Source organism: Mobula hypostoma, chromosome 2 (genome assembly GCF_963921235.1).
Source record: "Mobula hypostoma chromosome 2, sMobHyp1.1, whole genome shotgun sequence".
NCBI lineage: Eukaryota > Metazoa > Chordata > Chondrichthyes > Myliobatiformes > Myliobatidae > Mobula > Mobula hypostoma.
This window is the reverse complement of record NC_086098.1, coordinates 9,917,155-9,944,297: the sequence shown is the minus strand read 5'-3', so window position 1 is coordinate 9,944,297 and position 27,143 is coordinate 9,917,155. Positions and strand designations below refer to the sequence as shown.

The following is a 27,143-nucleotide window of genomic DNA, read 5'->3' as shown; positions in this document are numbered from 1 at the left end:
TCTTGCAGAGTATGCCAGAACTGAACTCGGAACTCCGATGCCCAGAGTTGTAATAGCGTTGCGCTAACTGCTAAACTACTGTGGCAACCCAAGAGGAAAGAAAAACGCAACAGCGATAAAGCTAGCTGCACGGTATCAAACCCTCTGCTTGTTGCAAAATGCAACGTTCATTGAAGCCTGTTGAATATTAGCGTAATCATTTTAACTGGTAGGTAGGTGTCTGGGACTTGGTGCCTGGAAGGGGCGCAGAAGGTGAAACCAGAGGTTAGAAGTACATGGATGTGTATTTAAAGAGTTGTGCCTGCAGCTGAAAACGGTGATTAAACTGGCTAGCTCTTTACCGACTAGTAGTGAGCAGAATGCCCTGTTCTGCTTTGAAAATATCTCGAGGATGAAAGGGATGGAGCGTTTGATGGCGCTGGGACTGTAGTCGCTGGAGTTCCGAAGAATCGAGGAAGATCTCATTGAAACCTATCGAATATGGGTGTTCCAATAGTGGACTAAACGGCACAGAAGGCCACCCCGTTAGAACAAAGATTGACCAGAGGGTAGTGATTCATTGCCACAGACGGCTGTGGAGCCAGGTCATTGGGTGTATTTAGAGGGGAGGTTGATAGGGTTTTGATTAGTGAGGGCGTCAAAGGTTACGAGGAGGTAGGAGAATGGGTTTGTTAGAGGTAATAAGTCAGCCATGATGTAATGGCGGAACAGAAGTGATGGATCAAATGGCCTATTCTGCTCCTGTGTTTTACGGACTTGTGATCTATGTTCCTGCCCCTCCTCTACAGAGAGCTTTCTGTATGGCTGTAAAATGCCAATTAAAGCTTTGCACATTTGCGTGAATTTACAATTGTATTAGTTGACAACGAAATACTCGCCAATAGGTGATAATCTGTCAGTTCATATCGAAGCGAATAAACAATTCCCCCAGCGCAAAAACTCGTCCCGGCCATATACAGCAATATTTATATCATCCCGTTGCGAAGGTGGTGGGGGCGGGGGGGAGGCGTCTGACATAAAAATGAAAATCCATGGTGCACTTTTTATTCAGGAATTTGCCGTAGTTGAGTAAAGATTGAGAACGCTCAGCTCTGAGGAATATTGACACACACCCGGCGCCGAGATGCTCTTGTGATGGGAACTGACGGAGTGTCGCTAAAGGGGATCTGGAAGCGTGCCGCATACCATTCCAGACCTCCGGTTCAGATGTGCGAGGAAGAGTGAGTGAAAACAAGCGCATTGATGACTTTTTAAAAAAAAAAATTACATTCGATGAGAGATTACCCTTCACCGTGCTTAATGACAAATGACTTACACTCCCCGGATCATGGATTTTGAATAAAGCCTAGTTTACGTCTCACCCAGTGAGCGAACACAAATATTTCCTCTCAGAGGTGTAAACCCATGTGGCATTGTACGCTTATCCATATTTAAAGGCGACTGGTTTCACGGGGGACTTGGAAGTGGGGGAGGGGTTGGGTTGCTTATATGTAGAGCAATTTATTCCTTTACATCTCCAAAAAGTAACATATCACTTCTCTTCGATAACGTACGTACTGAGGAGCACAATGCAGCTTCGGGACTGCGCCTTTTGTGTATTTATGCCGGCGTGCGTCGGCTGTGTACCACCCCCCACTTCCCCTAATATGGCTAGAAGACTTGGAAGCGGCAGCGGGAGCGATTGGGCGTGGCGACGGGGCTCGGTGGTGCTGAAAGACAGCTCCCCGCGCTGAGGGTGTGCGTTGCTGCTCCGCCGCGCCCTCCCGTCTTCTGCTGTGCACCATGAGTCCAGCGGCTCCCGGAGCGGCGCCATGAAGCGCCAGAACGTGCGGACCCTCGCCCTCATTGTCTGCACCTTCACTTACCTGCTGGTCGGAGCCGCCGTCTTCGATGCCCTGGAGTCCAAGCAGGAGACCTCGGAGAAGAATAACCTGGAAGAGAGGAAGCGCGACCTCATGACCAAATACAACCTGAGCGAAAAGAAATACGAGGAGCTCGAGCTTGTTGTCTTGAAACTCAAGCCTCATCAGGCGGGGGTCCAGTGGAAATTTGCTGGCTCCTTCTATTTCGCCATCACTGTGATCACAACCATCGGTGGGTGCTTTGTTCTTTCTGTCTTGTATTGACGGGCCTGCACTTTCTGTCTAGTGTTTCGTCAAGAAAAAGAGTTGCGGTCTTGGCGCCGTTTTACTGAAAAGTTAATGTTTGTAGCAATTTTAAATATCCATTACATTATTCAGTAGTTTGTAGCGACGCAGTGGAAGTTTAAGATCTAAGACGTGTTAAATAGTTTCTTGCACTAATTTAACCGTGTCTCGGGAAATAGATGACTTGTATTTTTAAGGATAGGAGAAGAATGCGACAGCCTGGAGTAATTAGTTCTGTCTGACCTCTTGAGGAAGACGTGGTGTAAAATTCTATAGTAAGTCACAACCTCTCTTTATGTGGTGTCAGAACAGCGAATGTAAGGGGAACACGGGGTCATGCAAGGTGCTGAACGTTTTCACATTGAACACATTAGCAACGTTTTATGCAACACACATAAAAGTTGCTGGTGAACGCAGCAGGCCAGGCAGCATCTCCAGGAAGAGGTACAGTCGCCGTTTGGGGCCGATGTTTTATACACTTTTCTGAGTTCCATGTCAAGTAACAGGATATAATGGAGAGCTTGCCAGAAAAATGCTGATCTCAGAACAGGCAGTAAATGCCAAACAGTGTATTTTTCCTATAAAGACAAAATTGAAGTGTGACCTAGGTGATGCTTTCAAAATACTAGAGGATATGTTATGGAACATTCACTCAATGGCCACTATTATGTATCTCCTGTACCTAATAAAGTGGCTACTGAGTTTATGTTTATGGTCTTCAGTGGTCGTAGCCCCATCCATTTCAAGGTTCGATGAGTCGTGCGATCGGAAATGCTCTTCTGCACACCACTGTTATAACACATGGTTATTTGAGTTACTGTCACCTTCCTGTCTGCTTGAACCAGTCTGGCCATTCTCCTCTGACCCCTCTCACTAACAAGCCATTTTGGCCAACAGAACTACCGCTTACTGGATTTTTTTTTTTTGGTTTTTCACACCATTCTCTAGAGCAGAGGCTCTCAACCTGGTGTCCATGGGGTCCTTGCTCAATGGTATCAGTCCATGGCATAAAAAAGGTTGGGAATCCTCACTCTAGAGATTGTTGTGCACGAGTATCCTAGGAGATTAACAGTTTCTAAGATACTCAGATCACCCCTTTAGCACCAGCAAATGTTCCACCGTCAAAGTCACTTAGATTATATTCCTTCCCCATTGTAATATTTGGTCTGAACAACAGCTGAACCTCTTGACCATGTCTGCATGTTTTTATGCATTGAGTTGCTGCCACCTGATTGGCTGATTAGATATTTGCATTAACCGGCAGATGTACAGGTGTACCTAATAAAAATGCACTCAGTGGCTACTGAGTGTAGGTAGAGAAGATGTTTACATTTGTAAGGAAACCCATAAATATGGGATAAATCTAACAAGGATTTCAGGAAAGGCTTCTTCTTCCAGAGGAAGTTTTGAAAAAGGATCTTGTTACAAGGAACAATTGATCCACATAACATTTTTCAGAAGCTTGCTAAGGAAGGAGAATTAAAAGGATATACTGATAGTGTTAAATAATTGGAAGAAACTTGGGAAACATTAGTACACCAGTTGGTCTGAATTGACCTACTGAACACTTGATTCAACTTGTTTTAGGTGCCATGGTGTTCACCCTGCTTTATCATGGAAATTTCATTGACCCTTAAATCTTTCCATTGTCACCTCTAAAAACCTTACCTTGATAAGCATTTTAAACAAAATTAGACCATAAGACAGCAGTTCCCAAACTGGGGTTAATGGTAGGGCCCCATGGCATAAAAAATGGTAGGAACCCCTGCCATAAAAAATAGGAGCTGAATTATATAATTATGCCTTCTCCCCATAACCTTTCATGCCCTGATTAAACAAGAAACTGTCAATCTCTGCTTTAAATATACCCAATAACTTGTCTTGAACAGTCACCTGTGGCAATGAATTCTACAAATTCACCATCCTCTGGCCAAAGAAATTCCTCCTCATCTCTTTTCTAAAAGGATGTCCTATTCTGAGACTGTGGCCTTGTGTCTTTTTCCTAATCTTCTTTATCCCAGTTTGACATCTATTGTATTGGATCCCATCCTGAGGTACTGGAGCACATTCCTGGGTTAGCGGGATTACAGGGCTATAATGTGAGATTTTATTCCATTGATTTGGGGTGCTAAAATCAATATATTTGTATTTAGTTAGTGTATAGTAATTTCATAATCATTATCCACTTTAGCAACTTCTTAATGCAATTGCCTGAATGCGATATTGGAAAGCTGCCCGCCTTGTGAAAAAACTGACTATTTTGTTTACACAGTTTCTATCTAATGCAAGTGTTCAGTGAAGCTATTTTTAACAGCTTTATTCTAGAACATTTGTAACTTATTTCAATGGTTTTATTTCAGTGCACTTCGTATCATTCAGCGGATGATGTGAATGAGAGGTGACTGGAGTGATAAATCTGTGCATTTCAGAATCAGAATCAGATTTAATATCACTGGCATATGTCATGAACTTTGTTGTTTTTCAGCAGCAGTACTGTGTAATACATAAAAAAACTATAAATTACAATAAGAAATGTGTGTGAGTGTGTGTGTATGTATGTGTATAGAAATATGTATATATATATATACATACACACACACACACACACACACCATGGCACCCACCTCCCCGACCCCTGGCATTCCTCTGCCACCAGCTGCACCACATCCCCTTTCAATAGCACTCCACCCTTGCCATTTCCAACATCCTTGCACTCTTGCCAGATTTACAAACTCGTTCTCTGCTCTTCTGTTCTGGGGAAGGTCTGACCTGTACAAAAAGGACGGGCTGCACCTCAACTAGAAAGGGACCAATATCCTGGTGGGCAGGTTTGCTAGAGCTGTTGGGGAGGGTTTAACTAGCTTGGCAGGGGGATGGGAATCAGAATGTGAGTGCAGAGATGAGGGTAGAAGGACAAGAGCATGATGCTGTGTGTTCTGAGTTGGTGAGGGAGGACAGGCAGGGGACAAAACATAAATGTAGCCAGTTAGAGGGGTTGAAATGTGTCTATTTCAACACTAGATTAGGAATAAAGAGGATGAATTTAGAGCATGGATCAGTACGTGGAACTACGATGTTGTGGCCGTTACTGAAACTTGGCTGGGGGAAGGGCAGGATTGGTTGATGCAGGTACTGGGGTTTAGGTGTTTTAAAAGGATTAGGATGGGAGGTGGGGGGGGAAGTAGCATTACTGGTCAGGGATAGTATCACGGCTATAGAAAGGGAGGACGCTGCAGAGGGAGTGTCCACTGAGTCGGTGTGGGTGGAAGTCAGAAATAGGAAGGGATTAATCACTGTGCTGGGAGTAGTCTATAGGCCCCCAAATAGCCCTCGGGACACCGAGGAGCAGATAAGCAGATAAATTTTAGAATGGTGCAGGAAATATAACTTCCCTCATATTGACTGGCACCTCCTGCCTGCAAGGGGGATAGATGGGGCTGAATTTGTCAGGTGTGTTCAAGAAGGATTCCTGACACAGTATGTGGACCGGCCGACGAGAGGGGAGGACATACTGGATCTAGTTCTGGGTAATGAACCTGGTCAGGTGACAGACCTCTTGGTGGGGGAGCATTTTGGTGAGAGTGACCACAACTCCCTTAGCTTCAGCATAGTGGGAAAGTGCTTAACTGGGGAAGGGCTAACTATGAAGGGATGAGGCAGGAACTAGCGAGAGTAAATTGGAAACAGATGTTCAAGGGTGAAAGCACAGAAGTAATGTGGAGGAAGTTTAGGGACCACTTTTGCTGGGTTCAGGATAGGTTTGTCCCACTGAGACAAGGGAAAAATGGTAGGAAAAGGGGACCATGGCTGACGAAACACGTGAGGCAACTCGTCAAGAGGAAGAAGGAAGCATATGTTAGATATAAGAAGCAGGAAGCAGGAGGGGCTCATGAGAAATATAGGGTAGCCAGGAAGGAACTTAAGAAAGGACTTAGGAGAGCTTGAAGGGGGCATGAGAAGGTCTTGGCATGTAGAATTAAGGAGAACCCCAAGGCGTTCTATGCGTATGTGAAGAACAGAAGGATGACAAGAATGAAGGTGGGGCTGCTAAAGGATAAAGAAGGCAACATGTGCCTGGAGGTGGAGGAGGTTGGGGAGTCCTAAATGAATACTTTCCTTCAGTATTCACAAGTGAAAAGGACCTTGATCGGGTGAGGTCGAAATAGAACAGGCCTGTGTGCTGGACAATGTGTAGATTAAGGAAGAAGAAGTGTTGGATCTTCTTGAAAACATCAAGATTGGTAAGTCCCCAGGGCCAGACATGATATACCCCAGGTTGCTGTGGGAAGTGAGAGAAGAGATCGCTGGAGCAGTAGCTATGATCTTTGAATCCTCTTTGGCTGCAGGGGAGGTGCCGGAGGATTGGAGAATGGCAAATGTAGTTCCCTTGTTTAAAAAAGGTAATAGGGAGAATCCTGGGAACTATAGACCAGTGAGTCTTACGTCGGTGGTCTGCAAACTATTGGAAGGGATTCTTAAGGATAGGATCTACGAGCATTTGGAGAAGTACAGTCTACTCAAGGATAGTCAACATGGCTTTGTGAAGGGAAGGTCGTGCCTCACGAGCCTAATTGAGTTTTTTGAAGAGGTAACAAAAGAAATTGATGAGGGTAGGGTGGTAGATGTGGTCTACATGGATTTTAGCAAGGCATTTGACAAGGTCCCCCACGAGAGACTCATCCAGAAAGTCATGAGGCATGGGATCAGTGGAACCTTGGCTGTTTGGATAAAAAGTTGGCTTACAGGAAGAAAGCAGAGGGTAGTAGTGGAAGGAAAGTATTCTGCCTGGAGGTCGGTGACTAGTGGAGTGCCGCAAGGATCTGTCCTGGGACCCCTGCTCGTTGTGATTTTTATAAATGACCTGGATGAAGAGGCAGAAGGATGGGTGAGTGAGTTTGCGGATGACACGAAAATTGGAGGAGTTGCGGATGGAGCTGTAGGTTGTTGAAAGTTACAAGAGGATATAGACAGGACGCAGAGTTGGGCAGAAAAGTGGCAGATGGAGTTCAATCTGGATAAGTGTGAGGTGATGCAGTTTGGAAGGACAAACCAGAAGGCTGAGTACAGGGTTAATGGTCGGTTACTTAAGAGTGTGGATGAACAGAGGGATCTTGGGGTTCAAATCCATACATCCCTTAAGGTCGCTGCACAGGTTGATAGGATAGCTCAGAAGGCCTATGGGATGCTAGGCTTCATTAATGGGGGATTGAGTTCAAGAGTAGAGAGGTCATGTTGCAACCCTACAAACCTCTGGTGAGACTTAGAGTATTGTGTTCAGTTCTATTCACCTCATTATAGGAAGGATGTGGAAGCTATGGAGAGGGTGCAGAGGAGATGTACCAGGATGTTGCCTGGATTGGAAAACAAGTCTTATGAGGCAAGGTTAGCAGAGCTGGGACTTTTCTCTTTGGAGCGTAGAAGGATGAGAGGGGACTTGATAGAGGTCTACAAGATTATGAGAGGCATAGATAGGGTGGATAGCCAGTACCTGTTTCCCAGGGCAAGAATAGCAAACACCAGAGGGCGTATGTACAAAGTTAAGGGAGGGAAGTTTAGGGGAGACATCAGGGGTAAGTTTTTTACACAGAGGGTTGTGGGTGCCTGGAATGACTTGCCAGGGATGGTGGTGGAGGCTAAAACATTAGGGGTAGTTAAGAACCTCTTGGACAGGCACATGGATGAAAGAAAAAACAGAGGGTTACAGGGTAATGTGGGTTTAGTACTTTTTTTATGGAATATATGGGTCGGCACAACATCGAGGGCCAAAGGGCCTGTACTGTGCTATAGTATTCTAGTGTCTAGTGCTCCACAGTACTGTACAAAAGTCTTAAGCACCCTAGCTATATAGTCATAGTCATAGTCATACTTTATTGATCCCCGGGAGAAATTGATTTTCGTTACAGTTGCACCATAAATAATTAAATAGTAATAAAATCATAAATAGTTAAATAGTAATATGTAAATTATGCCAGGAAGTAAGTCCAGGACCAGCCTATTGGCTCAGGGTGTCTGACCCTCCAAGGGAGGAGTTGTAAAGTTTGATGGCCACAGGCAGGAATGACTTCCTATGACACTCTGTGTTGCATCTCGGTGGAATGGGTCTCTGGCTGAATGTACTCCTGTGCCCACCCAGTACATTATGTAGTGGATGGGAGACATTGACCAAGATGGCATGCAACTTGGACAGCATCCTCTTTTCAAACACCACCGTCAGAGAGTCCAGTTCCATCCCCACAACATCACTGGCCTTACGAATGAGTTTGTTGATTCTGTTGGTGTCTGCTACCCTCAGCCTGCTGCCCCAGCACACAACAGCAAACATGATAGCACTGGCCACCACAGACTCGTAGAACATCCTCAGCGTCGTCCGACAGATGTTAAAGGACCTCAGTCTCCTCAGGAAATAGAGACGGCTCTGACCCTTCTTGTAGACAGCCTATATGTAGGCACATATAGCCACATATATATGTGCCTACGGATTTTGCACAGTATTGTATGTATGAAATTAAATATGTAGTGCAAGAGAACAAAAGTAGTGAGAGAATCAGAATCCGAATCAGGTTTATTATCACCAGCATGTGACGTGGAATTTGTTCACTTCATGGGTTTGTGCAATGTCTGTATCTGAAATGTGACGGCAGAGAGGAACATGCTGTTCCTAAATCTTTGAGTGTGTGTCTTCACAGTCCTGCACCCCCACCTGATGGTGCCTTTGAGAACAGGACAAGTCCTCTTCGCCCATCCATGTAACTATTAAATCTAATGTCCAAATTAAGCTGAAGGGGAAAATCATTTGCTTACCAAACCAATTAAGCTCAGAGATATCAAAGCAGCTGTACAGATTATGAAAAAGCACAGTAGGAAAACATATAGTTCAAGAAGGCCAGCAATATTGTGAAGGATCCCACCCACCCTGCTCATGGACTGCTTGCCCCACTCCCATCAGGGAGGAGGCTATGCAGCATCTACACCAGGACCACCAGACTCAAAAACACTTACTTTCCCCAAGCAGTAAGGCTGACCAACACCTCCACCCACTAACCCACCCCACCACCACTAATTTCTCATTTCCTGTCAGTCACCTGATGTACAGATACTCCTATAACTTGCATCATCTTATGGACACACAATCAGTCCATGAATTCAAGATAATCTTACATATTTATATTTATTATGATTTAAAAAATTGTTTTCTGCATGCTTAGTGTGCTTTCTTATGTTGCGTCAGATCCAGAATAACAGTCATTTCATTCCCCTTTACACCAGTGTATTTAAGAATGACAATAAACAGTCTTGACTCTTGAATCTTGAATTGGGAAATCCACTGACTTCCCATCAGATGTAGCTTGTGAGCTTAGGATTCAGTATATCGTAAATGGAATTCTGCATATGAAATTTACCTTCTACAAATTGGAGGTAGAGTTCATTGTGAGCTGCTGGTTCAGAGGAGGTTGCTGATAGAAGGGACAAAGGTGTAAATCAGCTGGAGTGGTCAGAGTGCCTTCCACAAACTGTTGAGCAGAACTATTATTGTGTGCCTACGTTAAATCCTGTGAGCTTTTAACAAAGACAGTAAAACTTCCTTTGTCCTTATTGTGAATGGTCTTGATAACTTCATTAATGTCGGGTGCAAATAGAATACCAAAGTCTAAAGTAAATTTATTATCAAAGTATGTATTTGTCGTCATACACAACCCCGAGATTCATTTTCTTGCAGGCATTCACAATAGTACAAGAAATACAATAGAATCAATGAAAAAGTAGGCACAATCAACCAATGTGCAAAAGAAGACAAGCAGAGTAAATAAATGAATAAATAAACAAATAAATAAGTAATACTGAGAACATGAGTTGCAGTGTTCTAAAAGTGAATCCATAGGTTATGGAATCATTTCCGAGTTGAGCTGACTGAAGTTATCCATGTTGATTCAGGAGCCTGATGATTGAAGGGTATTAACTGTTCCCGAGCCTGGTGGTGTGAGTCCTGAGGTTCTTGTACTGCCTTCTTAATGGCAGCAGTGAAATGAGAGCATAGCCTGGATGCTGCAAATCTTTGACAGTGGATGCTGCTTTCTTGTGGCAGTGTTCTTTGTAGATGTGCTCATTGATGGGGAGGGCTTTGCCTGTGATGGTCTGGGCTGCATTCAGCACTTTTTGTACATGGGAAATAGAAGACTAAAGACTAATTGACACTGTTACTTGCGCCTTAGGTAAAAACTGTGTCTGGAGATGCAAAAGAAAGTGGGTGAGGGATGTGATGGATGAAGTAACAGGGAAATGGTCAGAGATAGTCTTGACTACAATTGTTAATAAAGACATCAGATGAATTAAGAAGGTTTAGAAACGGCATCCATCATGGGGGACTTGTTCACTTCTCACCACTTTTATCAGAGAGAATGTACAGGAGACTGAAGGATGCTGCTTTCCTGTGGCAGCACGCTTTGTCGATATGCGCGATGATGGGGAGGGGTTTACCTGTGATGGACTGGGCTGTCTCCACCACTTTACATTCATGGGAAATAGAGAGCTAAAGGTTCATTGATGCTGTAATGCTCAGTGCTTTAGGAACAGCTTCTTACCCTCCGCCAAGAAGATGACAGAACAGACAATGAACCCATGAAAAGCACTTCACTACTTTTGCTCTTTTTTGGCACCACTTATTTTTTAATATGTACTCCTTAATATAATATAATTTACAGTTTATTTAATGTTTTGCACTCTACTGCTGCTGCAAAACAACAAATTTCACAACATCTGTCAGAGGTAATAAACCTGATTTCAAGTTCCGAGGTGTCAACATGCCTGAGGATCTGTCCTGGGCCCAACATATCGATGTAGCTACAAAGAAGGCACAATACTGGTTCTATTTCATTCGGAGTTTGAGGAGATTTGGTATATCAGCAAAGACACTCTCAAATTTCTACAAATCTACCTTGGAGAGCATTCTAACTGGCTGTATTACTAACAACACACATCAAAGTTGCTGGTGAACGCAGCAGGCCAGGCAGCATCTCTAGGAAAAGGTGCAGTCGACGTCTCAGGCTGAGACCCTTCGTCAGGACTAACTGAAGGAAGAGTGAGTAAGGGATTTGAAAGTTGGAGGGGGAGGGGGAGATCCAAAATGATAGGAGAAGACAGGAGGGGGAGGGATAGAGCCGAGAGCTGGACAGGTGATAGGCAAAAGGGATACGAGAGGATCATGGGACAGGAGATCCGGGAAGAAAGACGGGGGGGGGACCCAGAGGATGGGCAAGGGGTATATTCAGAGGGACAGAGGGAGAAAAAGGAGAGTGAGAGAAAGAATGTGTGCATAAAAATAAGTAACAGATGGGGTACGAGGGGGAGGTGGGGCCTTAGCGGAAGCTAGGGAAGTCGATGTTCATGCCATCAGGTTGGAGGCTACCAAGACGGAATATAAGGTGTTGCTCCTCCAACCTGAGTGTGGCTTCATCTTTACAGTAGAGGAGGCCGTGGATAGACATGTCAGAATGGGAATGGGATGTGGAATCAAAATGTGTGGCCACTGGGAGATCCTGCTCTCTCTGGCGGATGGAGCGTAGGTGTTCAGCAAAGCGGTTTCCCAGTCTGCGTCGGGTCTCGCCAATATATAAAAGGCCACATCGGGAGCACCGGACACAGTATATCACCCCAGCCGACTCACAGGTGAAGTGTTGCCTCACCTGGAAGGACTGTTTGGGGCCCTGAATGGTGGTAAGGGAGGAAGTGTAAGGGCATGTGTAGCACTTGTTCCGCTTACACGGATAAGTGCCAGGAGGGAGATCAGTGGGGAGGGATGGGGGGGACGAATGGACAAGGGAGTCGCGTAGGGAGCGATCCCTGTGGAATGCAGAGAGAGTGGGGGAGGGAAAGATGTGCTTAGTGGTGGGATCCCGTTGGAGGTGGCGGAAGTTACGGAGAATAATATGTTGGGCCCGGAGGCTGGTGGGGTGGTAGGTGAGGACCAGGGGAACCCTATTCCTAGTGGGGTGGCAGGAGGATGGAGTGAGAGCAGATGTACGTGAAATGGGGGAGATGCGTTTAAGAGCAGAGTTGATAGTGGAGGAAGGGAAGTCCCTTTCTTTTAAAAAAAGAAGACATCTCCCTCGTTCTAGAATGAAAAGCCTCATCCTGAGAGCAGATGCGGCGGAGACGGAGGAATTGCGAGAAGGGGATGGCGTTTTTGCAAGAGACTGGACGGAGGAGTTCTAGGACGAGGGAGATTGTTTTCTTGTTAAAAAAGCATGTAAAGAAGTAATTGGTGCAAAGACAGAGGTTGATGTGAAAAACCTTGAATTTAGAAGTAGATAGGGTGGTGAGGAAAGGCATGTTTGTCTTCATTGGTCAGGGCAGCGTGTACAATAGTGAAAAAGTTATGTTGCATATGTGTAAAGCTATGATTTGGCTCCAAAGAACCATCAGGGCTGCGGAAAGGATTATTGGTGTGAAGCTGCCCTCGATCCAGGACTTATATGCATCTAGAGTCAGGAAGTGAGCAAGCAGCATCATTGTAGACCTATCACACTTTGGACATCACCTGTTCCAACTCCTTCCTTCTGGTAGGCACTTTAGATCACTGTATGCCAGGACAAATAGGCACAAGAATAGTTTCTTTCCGTATGCCATCAGTCTTATGAACACTTGAATTTTAGTCTACTATAAACCAAGTCCACCTGCACATACACAGGTATACCTCATTGTATATAGTTCATGATTATTTGCACTATTGTTTTGTTTGCTTTTGACTCTGTACAGCGAGAGCTCAGGGAAACCAGCATCAAATTCCCTGTATGTGTCCACATACTTGGCGATAATGAAGGATTCTGATTCTGATTCACTAGGAGTATTGTGTGCAGTTCTGGTCCACCTATTACAGGAATGGCGTGGTGGCTTTGGCGAGGGTGCAGAAGAGATTTACTAGGATTCTGCCTGGGTATTAGTGATAAAAAAAAGGTTGGACAAACTTGGATTGTTTTCTCTGCAATCTGAGGGGAGTTCTGAATTTAAAGTAATTACATAGAACATAGAACAGTACAGCACAGTTCAGGCCCTTCGGCCCACAATGTTGGGCCGACCTTTCAGACGACTCCAATATCAATCTAACCTTTTACATATCCCTCTATTTTTCTTTCATCCATGTGCCTGTCTATGAGTTTTTCAAATGTCTCTACCTGCCTCTACCACCAGCCTCAGGAGTGTGTTCCACTCACCCACCACACTCTGTGTAAAAACCTACCTCTGACATCTCCTCCTATTACCTTAAAAAGTTTTCCCTCTTGTATTTGCTATCGCCACCCTGGGGAAAAGGTGTTAGTTGTCCACTCTGTCTATGCCTCTTCAACACTAGTGTGCTAAATTTGGAGTATTGTGTGTAGTTCTGGTCACTTACTTACAGGAAAGATATCAATAAGATTGAAGAAGTTACAGGGATAGGTTGATTAGGTCACACAAGCCTGGAACATCTGGACAACAAAGATACATATATCGGGATGCCCTTTATTGATTACACCTCAGCATTCAACACCAGCAGCCTCTCAAAACTAATGATTGAACTCCACGATCTGGGTCTCAATACCTCCTTGTGCAATTGGATTGTGGATTTCCTCACTTGTAGACCCCGGTCAGTTCAAATTGGCGAAATCATCTCTTCCAGAATCTCCATCAGCACAGTAGCACCGCAGGGATGTGTACTTAGCCCCTTGCTCTACTCGCTTTACACCTACGACTGTGCGGCTTAGTACAGCTCCAACACTGTATACAAGTTTACTGATGACACCACTGTTGTGGGGCTGTATCAAAGATGGTGATGAATCAGCATTCAGGAAGGAGATTGAAAATTTGCCTGAGAGGTGTAAAAATAACAACCTCTCACTCAATGTCAATAAGACCATTGAACTGATTGTAGACTTCAGGAGAGGGAAATCAGAGGTGCACGAGTCAGTAATCATCGGAGGATCAGAGGTAGAGAGGGTCCGTAGCTTTAAACTCTTGGGTGTCACTATCTCAGAGGACCTGTCCTGGACCCATCATATAAATATAATTGTAAAGAAAACACGGCAGCACCTCTACTTCCTCAGGAGTCTGCGGAGATTTGGCATGTCATTAGAAACCTTGGCAAACTTCTACAGACGTGTGGTGAAAAGTGTACTGACTGGCTGCATTATAGCCATCAGGCTCTGTAACAAAAGAGGATAACTATACCTATTTAAGGACTTTTTAATCTCATTACTTCATGCTCGCCATTTATTTATATCTGCATCTGCACAGTGTGTTGTTCATTGATCCTGTTTACAGTTAATATTCTATAAATTTGCTAAGTATGCCCGCAGAAAAAGAATCTCAGGGTTGTATGTGGTGATATGTATGTACTCTGATAATACATTTTACTTTGATTTAAAGGACACAAATTTATTCCCAGGTCTGCATGAGAATGAGGGGAAATTTGTTAGAGGTACTTCCTCCTGGTGCCATGGTTTCCTCCCACACTCCAAAGAAGTACCGTTTGATTGGTTAATTGGTCATTGTAAATAGTCCCATAATTAGGCTAGGGTTAAATCGGGGGCAGCACGGCTTGAAGGGCCTATTCTGTGCTGTAGCTCAATAAATAAGTCAACATGAGAGGAATAAATAGGGTTGTTATTGCTGGGGGTGGTAATGGAGCCAAACTCGCTCCACCTAAGAAATACTCCCAATGGACTTAGTGTCTCAAATAGCTTCTGACAACCAAGCCCAACTCCTGGCCTTTACGCGTGACTTAGCTACTAAGCCTAGCAGAACCGTTCTACTGACAGGAGAAGAGGCAAAGGCAGGTTACTGGCACCTTGAAACTAGTCGCTTTGGGCAGATGGGGCTCATTAGCCATGGTTGGCAGCTCATCTAGGAGAAGGAAAATCTCTGATCTCAGACCTCCTCTGTCTTGCGCCTATACCCGCTCATGGGGAAGGATTCAAGACTAAACTCTGACGGGAAAATCTGGAACTGGAGTCCCAACCGCCGTCCTACAGTGAGTTCGATACTGCCTGGCAGCTCCTGCGATGCTGTTGGTACCAAACTGTATTGGTCTCTGCCGTTCCTTTGGGTTCATCAGATGTGTGGAGAGGGGGAGCTTACTACATGGGCAACAGCTTGCTCTCCATATCGTACTGCCCAGATTTGCATATCTAGAGAGCTAGGACACAATACTCGTGGTCAATTCTGACCGATGGAGGCCTCATAAATGGGGTGAATTCATTCGGGCTTTTTTTACCTCATGTTGAGTGACACTTGAACTAGAGGTCATAGGTTTAGGGTTAAAGGTGAAATATTCTAAGGGTACCTGAAGGGAACTTTTTCACTCAGAGGGTGGTGTGAGTGTGGAATGAGCTGTCAGTAGCAGTGGTAGAAATGGGTTCAACTCAAAGTTGGAATTTCGAAGTACATTTGTTCTCAAAGTATATATACATTATATATCATTGAGACTGAGCCACAAAACAAAGAAACCCATTAACACAAAAGAAGACTGTCAATCACCCAATGTGCAGAGAGAACAAAACAGATTGTGCAAAGTTTAAAGAAGATATGTGGGGCAATTATTTACACTGACAGTGGCTGATGCCTGGAATATGCTGCTAGAGGTGGCAGCAGATACGATAGCGGCATTTCCGAGGCTTTTAAACAGGCACATTGATATGCTGGGGATGGAGGGATAGGAATAGTATGCAAACAGGGGTAATTATTTTAATTTGATATCATATTAAGTCCAGTGTTTGTGCACCAAAGGGCCTATTGCTGTACTATCCTGCTGTATGTTATTTGTTATGTGTAAAAGCTGAGAGGGGATTTTTCCCTGAGAAATCTGAGCTTTGGGGGCGGCGGGGGGTGTGGGCGCATTATTGAGGTATATGGATGAAGATGGGAATGTTAAGGATGAAGAGATTGAAACGAAACAAATTTAGTGGTCAAGTGGAGGGGTGTGGCATGAAGAACATATAACAGTAATTACCCCTCAATATCAGGCTCCTGAATCAATGTGCATAACTTCACTCACCATAATACTCAAATGATCACTGAATAGATACAATAGACTCACTTTCAACCACCCTCCACCTCGTGTTCTCTGTATTATTTATATATATATTTATGTATTTATTATTATTCAAGGGTGGCAGGTGGAGATACGTCTCTACCAAAGGAGGTGTAAGGCACTCCTTCCCTCCGCTAGCCTGCAGGTCACCCTTGGGCAAGGTGTAGCACCTGCTTGGCCCCCCGATCAGGGTCACGTGAAACCACGGGAGCAGGTGATGGATGGTCGTAAGAGCAGCTGGTGCAGATCACAAGTCCTGGTTATGCAACCATTGATGTCAGGCAGACAAACTCTGAAGAGTATTAGGTACAGAGGAGATGTCAGGGATAGGATTTTTGCGCAGAGAGTGGCGAGTGCCGAACAGGCTGCTAGCGGTGGTGGTGGAGGCAAATACGATACCTAAGAGACTCCTAGATAGGTACATGGAGCTTAGAGAAATGGAGGGCTGTGGGTAACCCTAGGTAATTTCTGAAGTAAGTACATGTTCGGCACAGCATTGTGGGCTGAAGGGACTGTATTGTGCTGTAGGTTTTCTATGTTTCTAGTCACGTGGGCACGTGGCCTAGTGGTTAAGGCATTGGACTAGCGACCTGAAGGTCGTGTTCGAGCCCCAGCCGAGGGAACGTGTTGTGTCCTTGAGCAAGGCACTTAACCATACATTGCTCCGTGATGACACTGGTGCCAAGCTGTATGGGTCCTAATGCCCTTCCCTTGGACAACATTGGTGTCATGAAGAAGGGGAGACTTGAAGCATGGGCAACTGCCGGTCTTCCATACAACCTTGCCCAGGCCTGCGCCTTGGAGAGTGAAGACTTTCCAGGCGCAGATCCATGGTTTTGCAAGATTAACAGATGCCTTTATTTTATGTTTCTAGTATGGACAATGGCTGGGGTCACCTGTGTTGTAAAGATACTGCCCAGAAAAAGGCAATGGCAAACCACTTCAGTAGAAACATTTGCCAAGACCATGACCATGATTGTCTAAGTCATATGACACGGCACATAATGAATGAATGAATTATTATATTTATTGCTATATTATCTTCTTTTATCCATTTACTCTATTGTATTTCTTTGTTCTACTGCAAGAAATGAATCTCAGGGTCATATTTGGAGACACATTTATTTGGTAATAAATTTACTTCGAACTTTAAGCAACGGTTTGGTGATCACCTTATACCCAACAGCATTAATACTCAACATGGGCATTGGTGGGAGGGGTTCCAGCTAGGGATTTTGGTAAGAAGCAAGATATTAGAACTGATGATTTTGGTTTCTGTCAAGGCTGCAGCATCATATTGATTCAGGCATTTATTGCACTGTGATCACATTCCTTTAAGAAAAGGAGTATTAAAATAGAAATAACTGAATCAGGAGCACATTTGTGTGAATTTATATTTTGACATAAATAGCAGAAATTGTGTTACTTCACATTTAGTGATTGAAAAGGTTAAAATCCTCATCAGTCACACCAGTGAATTTAAAGGGAATGGATGTATGGGAGTTTTTGTTAGATCAGTAATCAAAAGGTCTGGACCACAACTTGACGGGTTTCAATGAGATCACCCCTCACTCGCTGGAGTTTAGAAGGTTATCACATTGCAACCTATCGAATATTGGATAGCCTAGACAGAGGAGAAGATATAGTGGGGGAGTTTACGACCAGAGGGCACAGCCTAAGGATAGAGGGACGTCTCTTTAGAACAGAGATAAAGTGGAATTGTTCTTCTGGAGAAGGAATGCTATCTGCAATTCAAGCAGTTGTGCTATTAGTGATTGGATGGATTTGTCCAGTGATTAGTTCTCACTCATTCACACAACAGCCTCCTTTTCTAGATTAACATTTCAGAACGTTCTTTTACCTCAGGCTGCTAATTTGTGGCATGATTGTGCATTTCAAGATTTAAAGCGTCACAGTTCACTGAAGGACAATCTCTGCCAATCGCTAAAACTCTTTAACCTTGGCAACAACAACAAAAGGCTGCCTACTTGCAGAGGGAAAAAATAGTTTTCTTTTTCAGTTGTGCAGAAAGAAAGTGATGGGGAATCCCTATTCTTGTCATGAAAAATGCTTCAATGTGAAAAATATGACGGGTATGGACTCTCGCACTCTGTGGCAGTAAGACCAAAGAACTGATGGTGGACTTCAGAAAGATGGTGGACAAGGGAACACGAACCAATCCTCATAGAGGGATCAGGAGTGGAGAGAGTGAGAAGTTACAAATTCCTGGGTGTTAAGATCAATGAGGACCTAAACTGGTCCCACATGTCGATGTAGCTATAAGGAAGTCAGCGGCTATATTTCTTGAGGAGTTTGAGGAGATTTCGTTTGTCACCTAAGACACTTGAAAACTTATACAGATGTACCATGGAGAGCATTCTGGCAGGCTGCATCACGGTCTGGAATGGGGGTGAGGGTGGGGGTAGGCGATGGCACAGGATTGAAAGAATCTGCAGAAACTTGTAAAATTAGTTAGCTTGATCTTGGGTACTAGCCTCCATAGTATCCAAGATATCTTCAAGGAGCGGTGCCTCAGAAAGGCAGCGTTCATCTTTAAGGACCCCCATCACCCAAGGCATGGCCTCTTCTCATTGTTACTGTTAGAAAGGAGGTAAAGAACACTGAAGGCACACAGTCAGTGATTCATTCACAGCTTCTTCCCCTCTGCCATCTGATTTCTGAAAGGACATTGAACCCATGAACACTACCTCATTTTTATTATTTCTGTTTTTTCACTGTTTTTAATTTAACCATGTTATATTTATTTATTTATTTATTTACTTTATTTAGTTTTCTATATTATCATGTATTGCAATGTACTGCTACCACTAAGTTAACAATTTTCACACATGACCATAAGACATAGGAGCAGAATTAGGCCATTTGGCCCATCGAGTCTGCTCTACCATTCAAACATGGCTGATCCTTTGGTTCCCTCATCAGCCCCACTCCTTGGCCTTTTGCCCGTAATCTTTGATGCCATGTCCAATCAAGAACCTGTCAAACTCTGCCTTAAATACACCCAACGACCTGGCCCTCCACAACTGCCTATTGTAATAAATTCAACAAATTCACCACCCTCTAGCCAAAGAAATTTCTCCACATCTCTGTTTTAAATGGATGCCCTTCTATCCTGAGGCTCTTTCCTCTTATTCTAGACTCCCCCACTATCGGAAAAATCCTTTCCACATCTAGTCTAGGCCTTTCAACATTCGAAAGATTTCATTGAGATCCCCCCTGATCCTTCTGAATTCCAGTGAGTACAGACCCAGAGCCATCAAACGTTCCTCATAGATAACTCTTTCATTCCTGGAATCATCCTTGTGAACCTCCTCTGAACCCTGTCCAATGCCAGCACATATTTTCTCTGATGAAGAGCCCAAAACTCAAGGTGCCTTATAAAGCCTCAACATCACACTCTGTTATTCTAGACCTCTTGAAATGAATGCTAACTACATCTCTCATCCATGTACCTGTCCAAGTTTTTCTTTGACTTTTTTTATGTAATTTATTTTTTATTGAATTTCATCATCAAACAAACATTTCCATAAGATGCATTTCAGGTACTGTACATATATATTATATAATCATATTGGTCACAAGTCTCCACATAATATTTATCTGATAGAAAGGAGGGGAAAGAAAGAACAATCAAAAGAAGAAAACTATGTATAAAGTAGGGAGTGATCTTTTTTTTTTAACAACATATTCATTGATTTGTGAGAAATGTTCTATGGTTCTATTACATTTGCCTTCCTCACCACCGACTCTACCTGCAAGTGAACCTTTAGGGTGTTCTGCACAAGGACTCCCAAGTCCCTTTGCATCTCAGATTTTTGGATTTTTTCCCCATTTAGAAACTAGTCCGCACATTTATTTCTACTACCAAAGTGCGTGATCATGAATTCTTCAACATTGTATTTCATTTGCCACTTTCTTGCCCATTCTCCTAATCTGTCTAAGTCTTACCTGTTTCCTCAACATTACCTGCCCCTCCACCAATCTTCATATTATTTGCAAACTTGACAACAAAGCCATCTATTCCATCATCTAAATCATTTATATACAGCATAAAAAGAGGTGGTCGCAAGTGATTCTGCATTCCTCATGCACTGATACTCACTCTGCTGGCTGCAATTTTGTGCTATCATCTGCTTACCCTTCCTGACAGTCTGACTGCATGCTACCTTTGCTTTTTTACCATTCGTCCTATCCTGAGTCCCTTCACTCCAGTTCCCATCCCCCTGCCAAATCAGTTTAATCCCTCCCCAACAGCTCTAACAAACCTGTCCGCGAGAATATTTGTCCCCCTCGTGTTCAGGTGCAACCTGTCACTTGAACAGAAGAGATCCCAGTGATCCAAGAACCTGAGGTCCTGCCCCCAGCACCAGCTTCTCAGCCATGCATTTATCTGCCAAATCATCCTTTTTCTACCCTCACTGACGCATGGCACAAGTGGCAATCCAGAAACTACTGCCCTGGAGGTCCTGCTTCTCAGCTTTCTGCCTAGCTCTCGAAGTTCTTTCTTCAGGACTCTTTGCTTTTCCTTCCTATGTTATTGGTACCAATATGTACCAAGACATCTGACTGCTTCCCTGCCCTCTCACAAATGCTGTTGCTGTGATCCAAGACGTCCCTGCCCCGGCACCTGGGAGGCAACATACTATCCAGGAGATTCATGTTCACAGGATCTCCTGTCTTCTCTGACTGTTGAGTCCCCTGTCACTACAGCTCCCCTCTTCTCCCTCTTTCCCTTCTGCACCACAGACCCATGCTCAGTGCCAGTAACCTGGTCTCCATGGCATTCTCTTGTGAGGTCACCCCCCACAACAGTATCCAAAGCAGCATATTTATTTCTGAAGGGTGCTCTGTGCTAACTGCCAATTCACATTTCCATTCCTGATAGTCACCCAGCAACTCGCCTCCTGCAACTTAGAGGCAAATTAGATATGCCAGTGATATTAAACCTGATTCTGATTTGTATCTGATCTGCATTGACTGGTGATAGTATTAATGGCACCATTGCTCTGTATCTTTCAAACTTAATTGAAGTTTTATTAGTTTCATTTTGACTTTTTCAAATCACCCTCTGTAGTTTTTTGGAATCGCAGTTTCATGTTACCATTAGTAGTAGATCGTATGATGACTTGAGTCAAAGTCCAAAGTAAATTTATTATCAAAGTATATAGTCACCACATACAAATCTGACATTTATTTTCTTTCAGACATACTCAATAAATTCATAATAGAATAACAACCATTACAGAATCAATGAAAGACCACAGCAACTTGGGCATTCAACCAATGTGCAAAAGACAACAAACTGATCAAATACAAAAATAAAGAAAGAATGATAATAAATAAATAAATAAATAAATAAATAAATACATAAGCAATAAATATTGAGAACATGAGGTGAAGAGTCCTTGAAAGTGAGTCCATTGGCTGTGGGAACATTTCAATGATGAGCCAAGTGGAATTGAGTGAAGTTATCCCTGTTGGTTCAAGAGGCTGATGGTCGCAGGGTAATAACTGTTCCTGAACCTGATGGTGTGAGCTCTGAGGCTCCTGTATCTTCTTCCTGATTACAGCAGTGAGAAGAGAGCATGACCTACGTGATGGGGGTCCCTGATGGGGGATGTTGCTTTCATGTGACAACACTCGCTGTAGATGTGCTCAGTGGTGGGGAGGACTTTACCTGTGATCGACTGGGCCATATCTACTACTTTTTGTAAAATATTCCATCCAAGGGCAGTGATGTTTCCATACCAGGCTGCGATATAGCTAGTCAATGTACTCTCCAACACACATGAAGCTTAAGATCATATTCAAGTTTAATTGTCATTCAACCACCCATGAATACAGCCGAATGAAACAGTGTTATTTTGGGGCCAAGGTGCAGGACGCAGTACCAACATCATGCACAACACAAGGAAGGTATAGTACATATAAGATTGCAGAAAGCGCACAGTCACACAAAAAAATATAATATTGCCCAAGTTCCTGAGTGTCACGTCCTCCAGACTGATGGTGCATGGTCATTATCAGCAAGACCAAGCCCTCAGCAGGCTGTAGAGGCCACGTAAATGGAGAACACCTATGCGTGACTTTGTTTAATGTGAGGACTCTGATGCACGGGGAGACACCACTCAGTCCTTGACAGTTTGGGGTTAGAGTCCAATGGCATTGAATGCAAGATGACCGAGGTCTCTTCACTGCTGTAGCCTTCCTCCACTTTCACTGCCATTGTGACGTGTTGTCATCTTCCTGCTGAGTTCTCCATTGGATTGCTTTTTGTTTGGTCCAGAAACCTTAGGTCCCACAGCACTGGGTTCATGAACAGTTATTACCCTACAACCGTAAGGCTTCTTAACTGGCATGGATACAGGAGGGAAGGGTTAGATTGATCTTAGAGTAGGTTGGTACAGCATTGTGGGCCAAAGGGCCTGTATTGTGATGGAATATTCTTTTTAATGATATCTCCAGCGCTCTAGCATAGAATTTTGTATCCCTTAAACGCATTATGGAAAAAAGCAACTGTGTTTTGTTGTTGAATTGTCAAATGTTGTTGATTGTAAAGAAGCTCGTTAAAAGCACGGGCAATCTGCAGACAATAAGGGAAGGGGGCGAGAAGGAGTAGAAGTGATGAATCATGAATTTACGAGATTCTGCTTTGCTGGAAGTCCAGAACCACAAACTCAAAATGCTGGAGGAACTCAGCAGATCAGGCAGCATCCATTGAGAGCAATAAACAGTCAGTGCTTCAAGCAGAGTTCTGCTAAAGGGTCTCAACCAAAATGTCGCTTATTCCTCTCCATAGATACTGCCTGACCTGCTGAGTTTCTCTGGCATTTTGTGTGTGTTACTCTAGAAGGCGGCATCCATAATTCAGGACCCGCATCATCCAGGTCATGATTTCTTCTTATTGCTACCATCCAGGAAGAGCTACAGGAGCCCGAAGACACTCACTTAGCATTTCTGCATCAGCTTCTTCCCCTCTGCCGTCAGATTTCTGAATGAACAATGAACCCATGAACAACACCTCACTTTTTTTTGCTTTCTTGTTGCACTACTTATTTAATTTCATTTATTTATGTATTTCTTATTATAATTTATAGTTTTTTTATTATTATGTATTGCAATATTCAGCTGCTGCAAAACAACACATTTTATGATGTACGTCAGTGATATTAAACCTGATTCTGTTCTGATATTTTAAGACAGAAACCCTTGAAGTGCGATTCATACCTCAATGGCATTCTGCTTATGAAGACCTAGTTAGAATTCCTGGAAATTTACTGCAGTGATCTGGGGTTAAATATCTCTGTTCTCATTTCGTCTTTGACCTTGAGAAAGTATTTAGTTCACAAAATGAGAAAAACAAAGAACTCAAGCTTTTATATTGTTTTAAGCTTTCAAAGGAAGCAGGAAGCTGTCAGTTCCTCCCATCATTACCGTTATTACAGGCTTTAAAAAAGTCTCCAACCCCTCGTTTCATTTCTGTAGTGCCTGTCTGGTAAGCAGCAGCTGATAACCAGCAAGAGAAGAGTCTAAGAAACTGGCATTATGGTTGTATAAAACTAGACCTTTCATCATCTATCCATTAAATATTACCTTTATTTAGAGATACAGCACAGTAGCAGGCTCTTCTGGCCCAGTTACACCCTGGTGACCAGTTAACCTACTAACCCGTACATCTTTGTACTTTGGAAGGATTCCAGAGTACCTGGAGGAAACCCACACAGTCACGGTGGCCTCTTGTATATCAGTGAGATGCAACATAGATTGAGAGACCGCTTTGTTGAGCACCTTCACCCCATCCAATACAAGAAGAGGGATTTCTCGGTGGCTGCCCAGTTCAATGCTGCTTTCCATTGCCATTCCGACATGTTAGTCCATGGCCTCCTCTACTGCCGCGATGAGGTCACAATCAGGTTGAAGTAGCTTCCAACCTGATAGCATGAACAATGATTTCTCAAATTTCCGGTAATTGCCTCCCCCCTTCACCATTCCCCATTCCTGTTTCCCTCTCTCACCTCATCTTCTTACCTGCCCATCAACACCTTCTGGTGCTCCCCCCTTCCCTTTCTTCAATGGTCTTCTGTCCTCTCCTGTGGAATTCTCTGCCTGAGGAAGCAGTTGAAGCTTCTTCATTAAATAAATTTAAGATACAGTTAGGTTTTTACATAGTAGGGGAATTAAGGGTTATGGGGAAAAGGCAGGCAGATGGAGCTGAGTTTACGGACAGATCAGCCATGATCTTATTGAATGGCAGGGCAGGCTCAATGGGCCGGATGGCCTACTCTTGCTCCTATTTCTTATGTTCCTATGTTCTGTCAGAATCCCCCTTCTCCAGCCCTTTATCTCTTTCACCAATCAACATCCCAGCTCTGTTCTTCACCTCCTCCCCCTCTCCAGGTTTCACCTATCACCTGCCATCTTGTACTTTTTCCTCCCTGTCCCTCCACCTTCTTTTGCTAACCTCCCCTTCGTTACCAGTCCACTGATGCGTCTCAGCTCGAAACGTCGACTGAACTCTTTTCCATAGATGTGACCCGACCTGCTGAGCTCCTCCAGCATTTTGTGTGTGTTGATTTTGACTTTACAAGGTTCTAAGGAGCCTTGACTGCTGAGATGCTAAGAGACTTGTTTTCTTGCATGGAGGCATCTGTATATAGAGGGCAGAAAAGGTCGCCTGTTTAAAATGGAGTTGAGGAGGAATTTCTCTGCGATTGGGAACCACTTTATGGGTCGGCTAAAAGGTGATGTGGCTCACAGCTTTTATAAAACAGGGAGGCTACTCCTGCAAGTAGTTTAATGAATTCAGCCAAAATAGTTGAATGATTGAAAAACTGAAAAGAGAATTAGTGGAAATGGAACGTATTAGTCGTGTAAGATGTTTAACATGGAGCAGCGTTGAGATCTGTTGGTGCGTGGAATGTGCCTTCTGCTACGCCAGACAGCAAAGGGGAGACTTGCACATTGACGTACATACCAACTCACAGGTACAAAGGGAGTTTACTAATAATTACTCCCAAGGACAAATGGGTACAGAGGTTTGAATTGCAGGCTTTATAACCTTTCTGTGATTAAAATTAATGACTGGAAAATTGGAAGGGTCGCAAAATATGTGCACTAATCTCAATAACTTATCTGATCTGCCTTCTCATTGAAAATGCCCAAGAGAACAATAACTTTTAAAATTGACCCCAGGTTTTATCAGTAATTCTGCGGAACAGGCTGTATGCAATTAGTTTGTTACTTTTGATTCTGCTGAGCAGTGTGTCGAATTTCCGGGCCAGCGTAATTTTAATTTACAGCACCGTTCAGAACAGCAGCACAGTTATGTAGCGGTTAGCACAACACCTTACAGTACCAGTGACCCGGGTTCAGTTCCCACTGCTGTCTGTAAGGAGTTTGTATGCTCTTCCTGTGATTGCTTGGATTTCGCTGGGTACTCTGGTTTCCTCCCACAGTCCAAAGATGTACCGGTTGGTAAGTTAAACAACAGGAATTCTGCAGATGCTGGAAATTCAAGCAGCACACATCAAAGTTGCTGGTGAACGCAGCAGGCCAGGCAGCATCTCTAGGAAGAGGCCTGGCCTGCTGCGTTCACCAGCAACTTCGATGTGTGCCGGTTGGCAAGTTGATTGGTCATTGTAAATTGTCCCGTGATTAGGCTAGGATTAAATTGGGGGATTGTAGGACCGCATGGGCCTATTCCACACTGCATCTTAATAAATAAACAATATAAAAACAGCCAATCCATGATTTCAAAGTAAAATTATTATCAAAGTACATATATGTCACCATATACAACCCTGAGATTCATTTTCTTGTGGGCATTCACAGCATATACAAAGAAACACAATAGAATCAATGAAAAACCACACACCAAAGACAGACAAACAATGTGCAAAAGATAATAAATTGTGCAAATGCAATATAAAACCAAAATAACAATAATAAATAACTAAAAAAATAAATAATGAGATTATGGTTGCAGAGTCCTTGAAAGTGAGTCCGCAGGTGTGAAATCAATTCAGTGTTAGGGTCAGTGAAGGTATACCCCCTGGTACCTCTGTACCTCCTGTACCTAATAAAGTGACCACTGAGTGTGTGTTTGTGGTCTTCTGCTGCTGCAGCCCCTCTACTTGAAGGTTCAATGTGTTGTACATTCAGAGATGTTCTTCTGCACACCACTGTTGTAACGTGTGGCTATTTGAGTTACTGTCACCTTTTAGTCAGCCTGAGCCAGTCTGGCCATTCTCCTCCGACATCTTTCATTAACAAGATGTTTTCACCCACAGAACTGTCGTTCACTGGGTATATTTTGCATTTTGCACCATTCTCTAGAGATTGTTGTGTGTGAAAATCCCAGGAGATCAGCAGTTTATAAGACACTCAAACCACTCCGTCTGGCCCCAACGATCATTCCACAGTCAAAGTCAAAATCCCCATTCTGATATTAGCCCTGAACATCAAGTGAACCTCCTGACCATGTCTACACGCCTTATGCATTGAGTTGCTGTCACGTGATTGACTGATCAGGCGTTTGCATTATAGAGCAGGTGTGCAGATGTACCTTATAGAGTGGCCTCTGTGTGTAACAAGACTCTTAATTGTAGGCTGCAATACTCCGACACCCTGTCTTATTAGGTATTTACATTATCGAGCAGGTGTACCCAATAAAGTGGTCACATTGGACCCAGAAACAAAATCATGGTCGTTATGTTCAGGGTTGTCGCCAGTCTTATTCAGCAGTAATTTTCTGGTGATATTTTAAAGTATACTTCAATAGACAGTGAAATGTTTGCTTTTGACGGAGTCTGCAGGCCTTTGAATACTTTCAAAGTTGATTTTATTAATTCATTTGACAGGAATTTGAAGTGAAGGTCATGTATAAAGTAATTTTTTATTAGAATAGAATGTCAAGG

The 27,143-nt window shown here is 43.6% G+C and overlaps 1 protein-coding gene across 2 annotated transcripts in view; it reads left to right on the top strand.

Moving 5' to 3' along the window:
* Positions 1 to 1,690: 1,690 nt before the first annotated feature.
* Positions 1,691 to 27,143, top strand: part of LOC134337921 (potassium channel subfamily K member 3-like) — a 125,964-nt gene continuing 100,511 nt past the window's right edge. For both annotated transcript variants that reach the window (XM_063033314.1, XM_063033304.1), the window contains exon 1: positions 1,691 to 2,094. In XM_063033314.1, the coding sequence (XP_062889384.1) occupies positions 1,812 to 2,094 (283 nt within the window). In that variant the 5' untranslated portion in view covers positions 1,691 to 1,811. The remainder of the gene's footprint in view (positions 2,095 to 27,143) is intronic.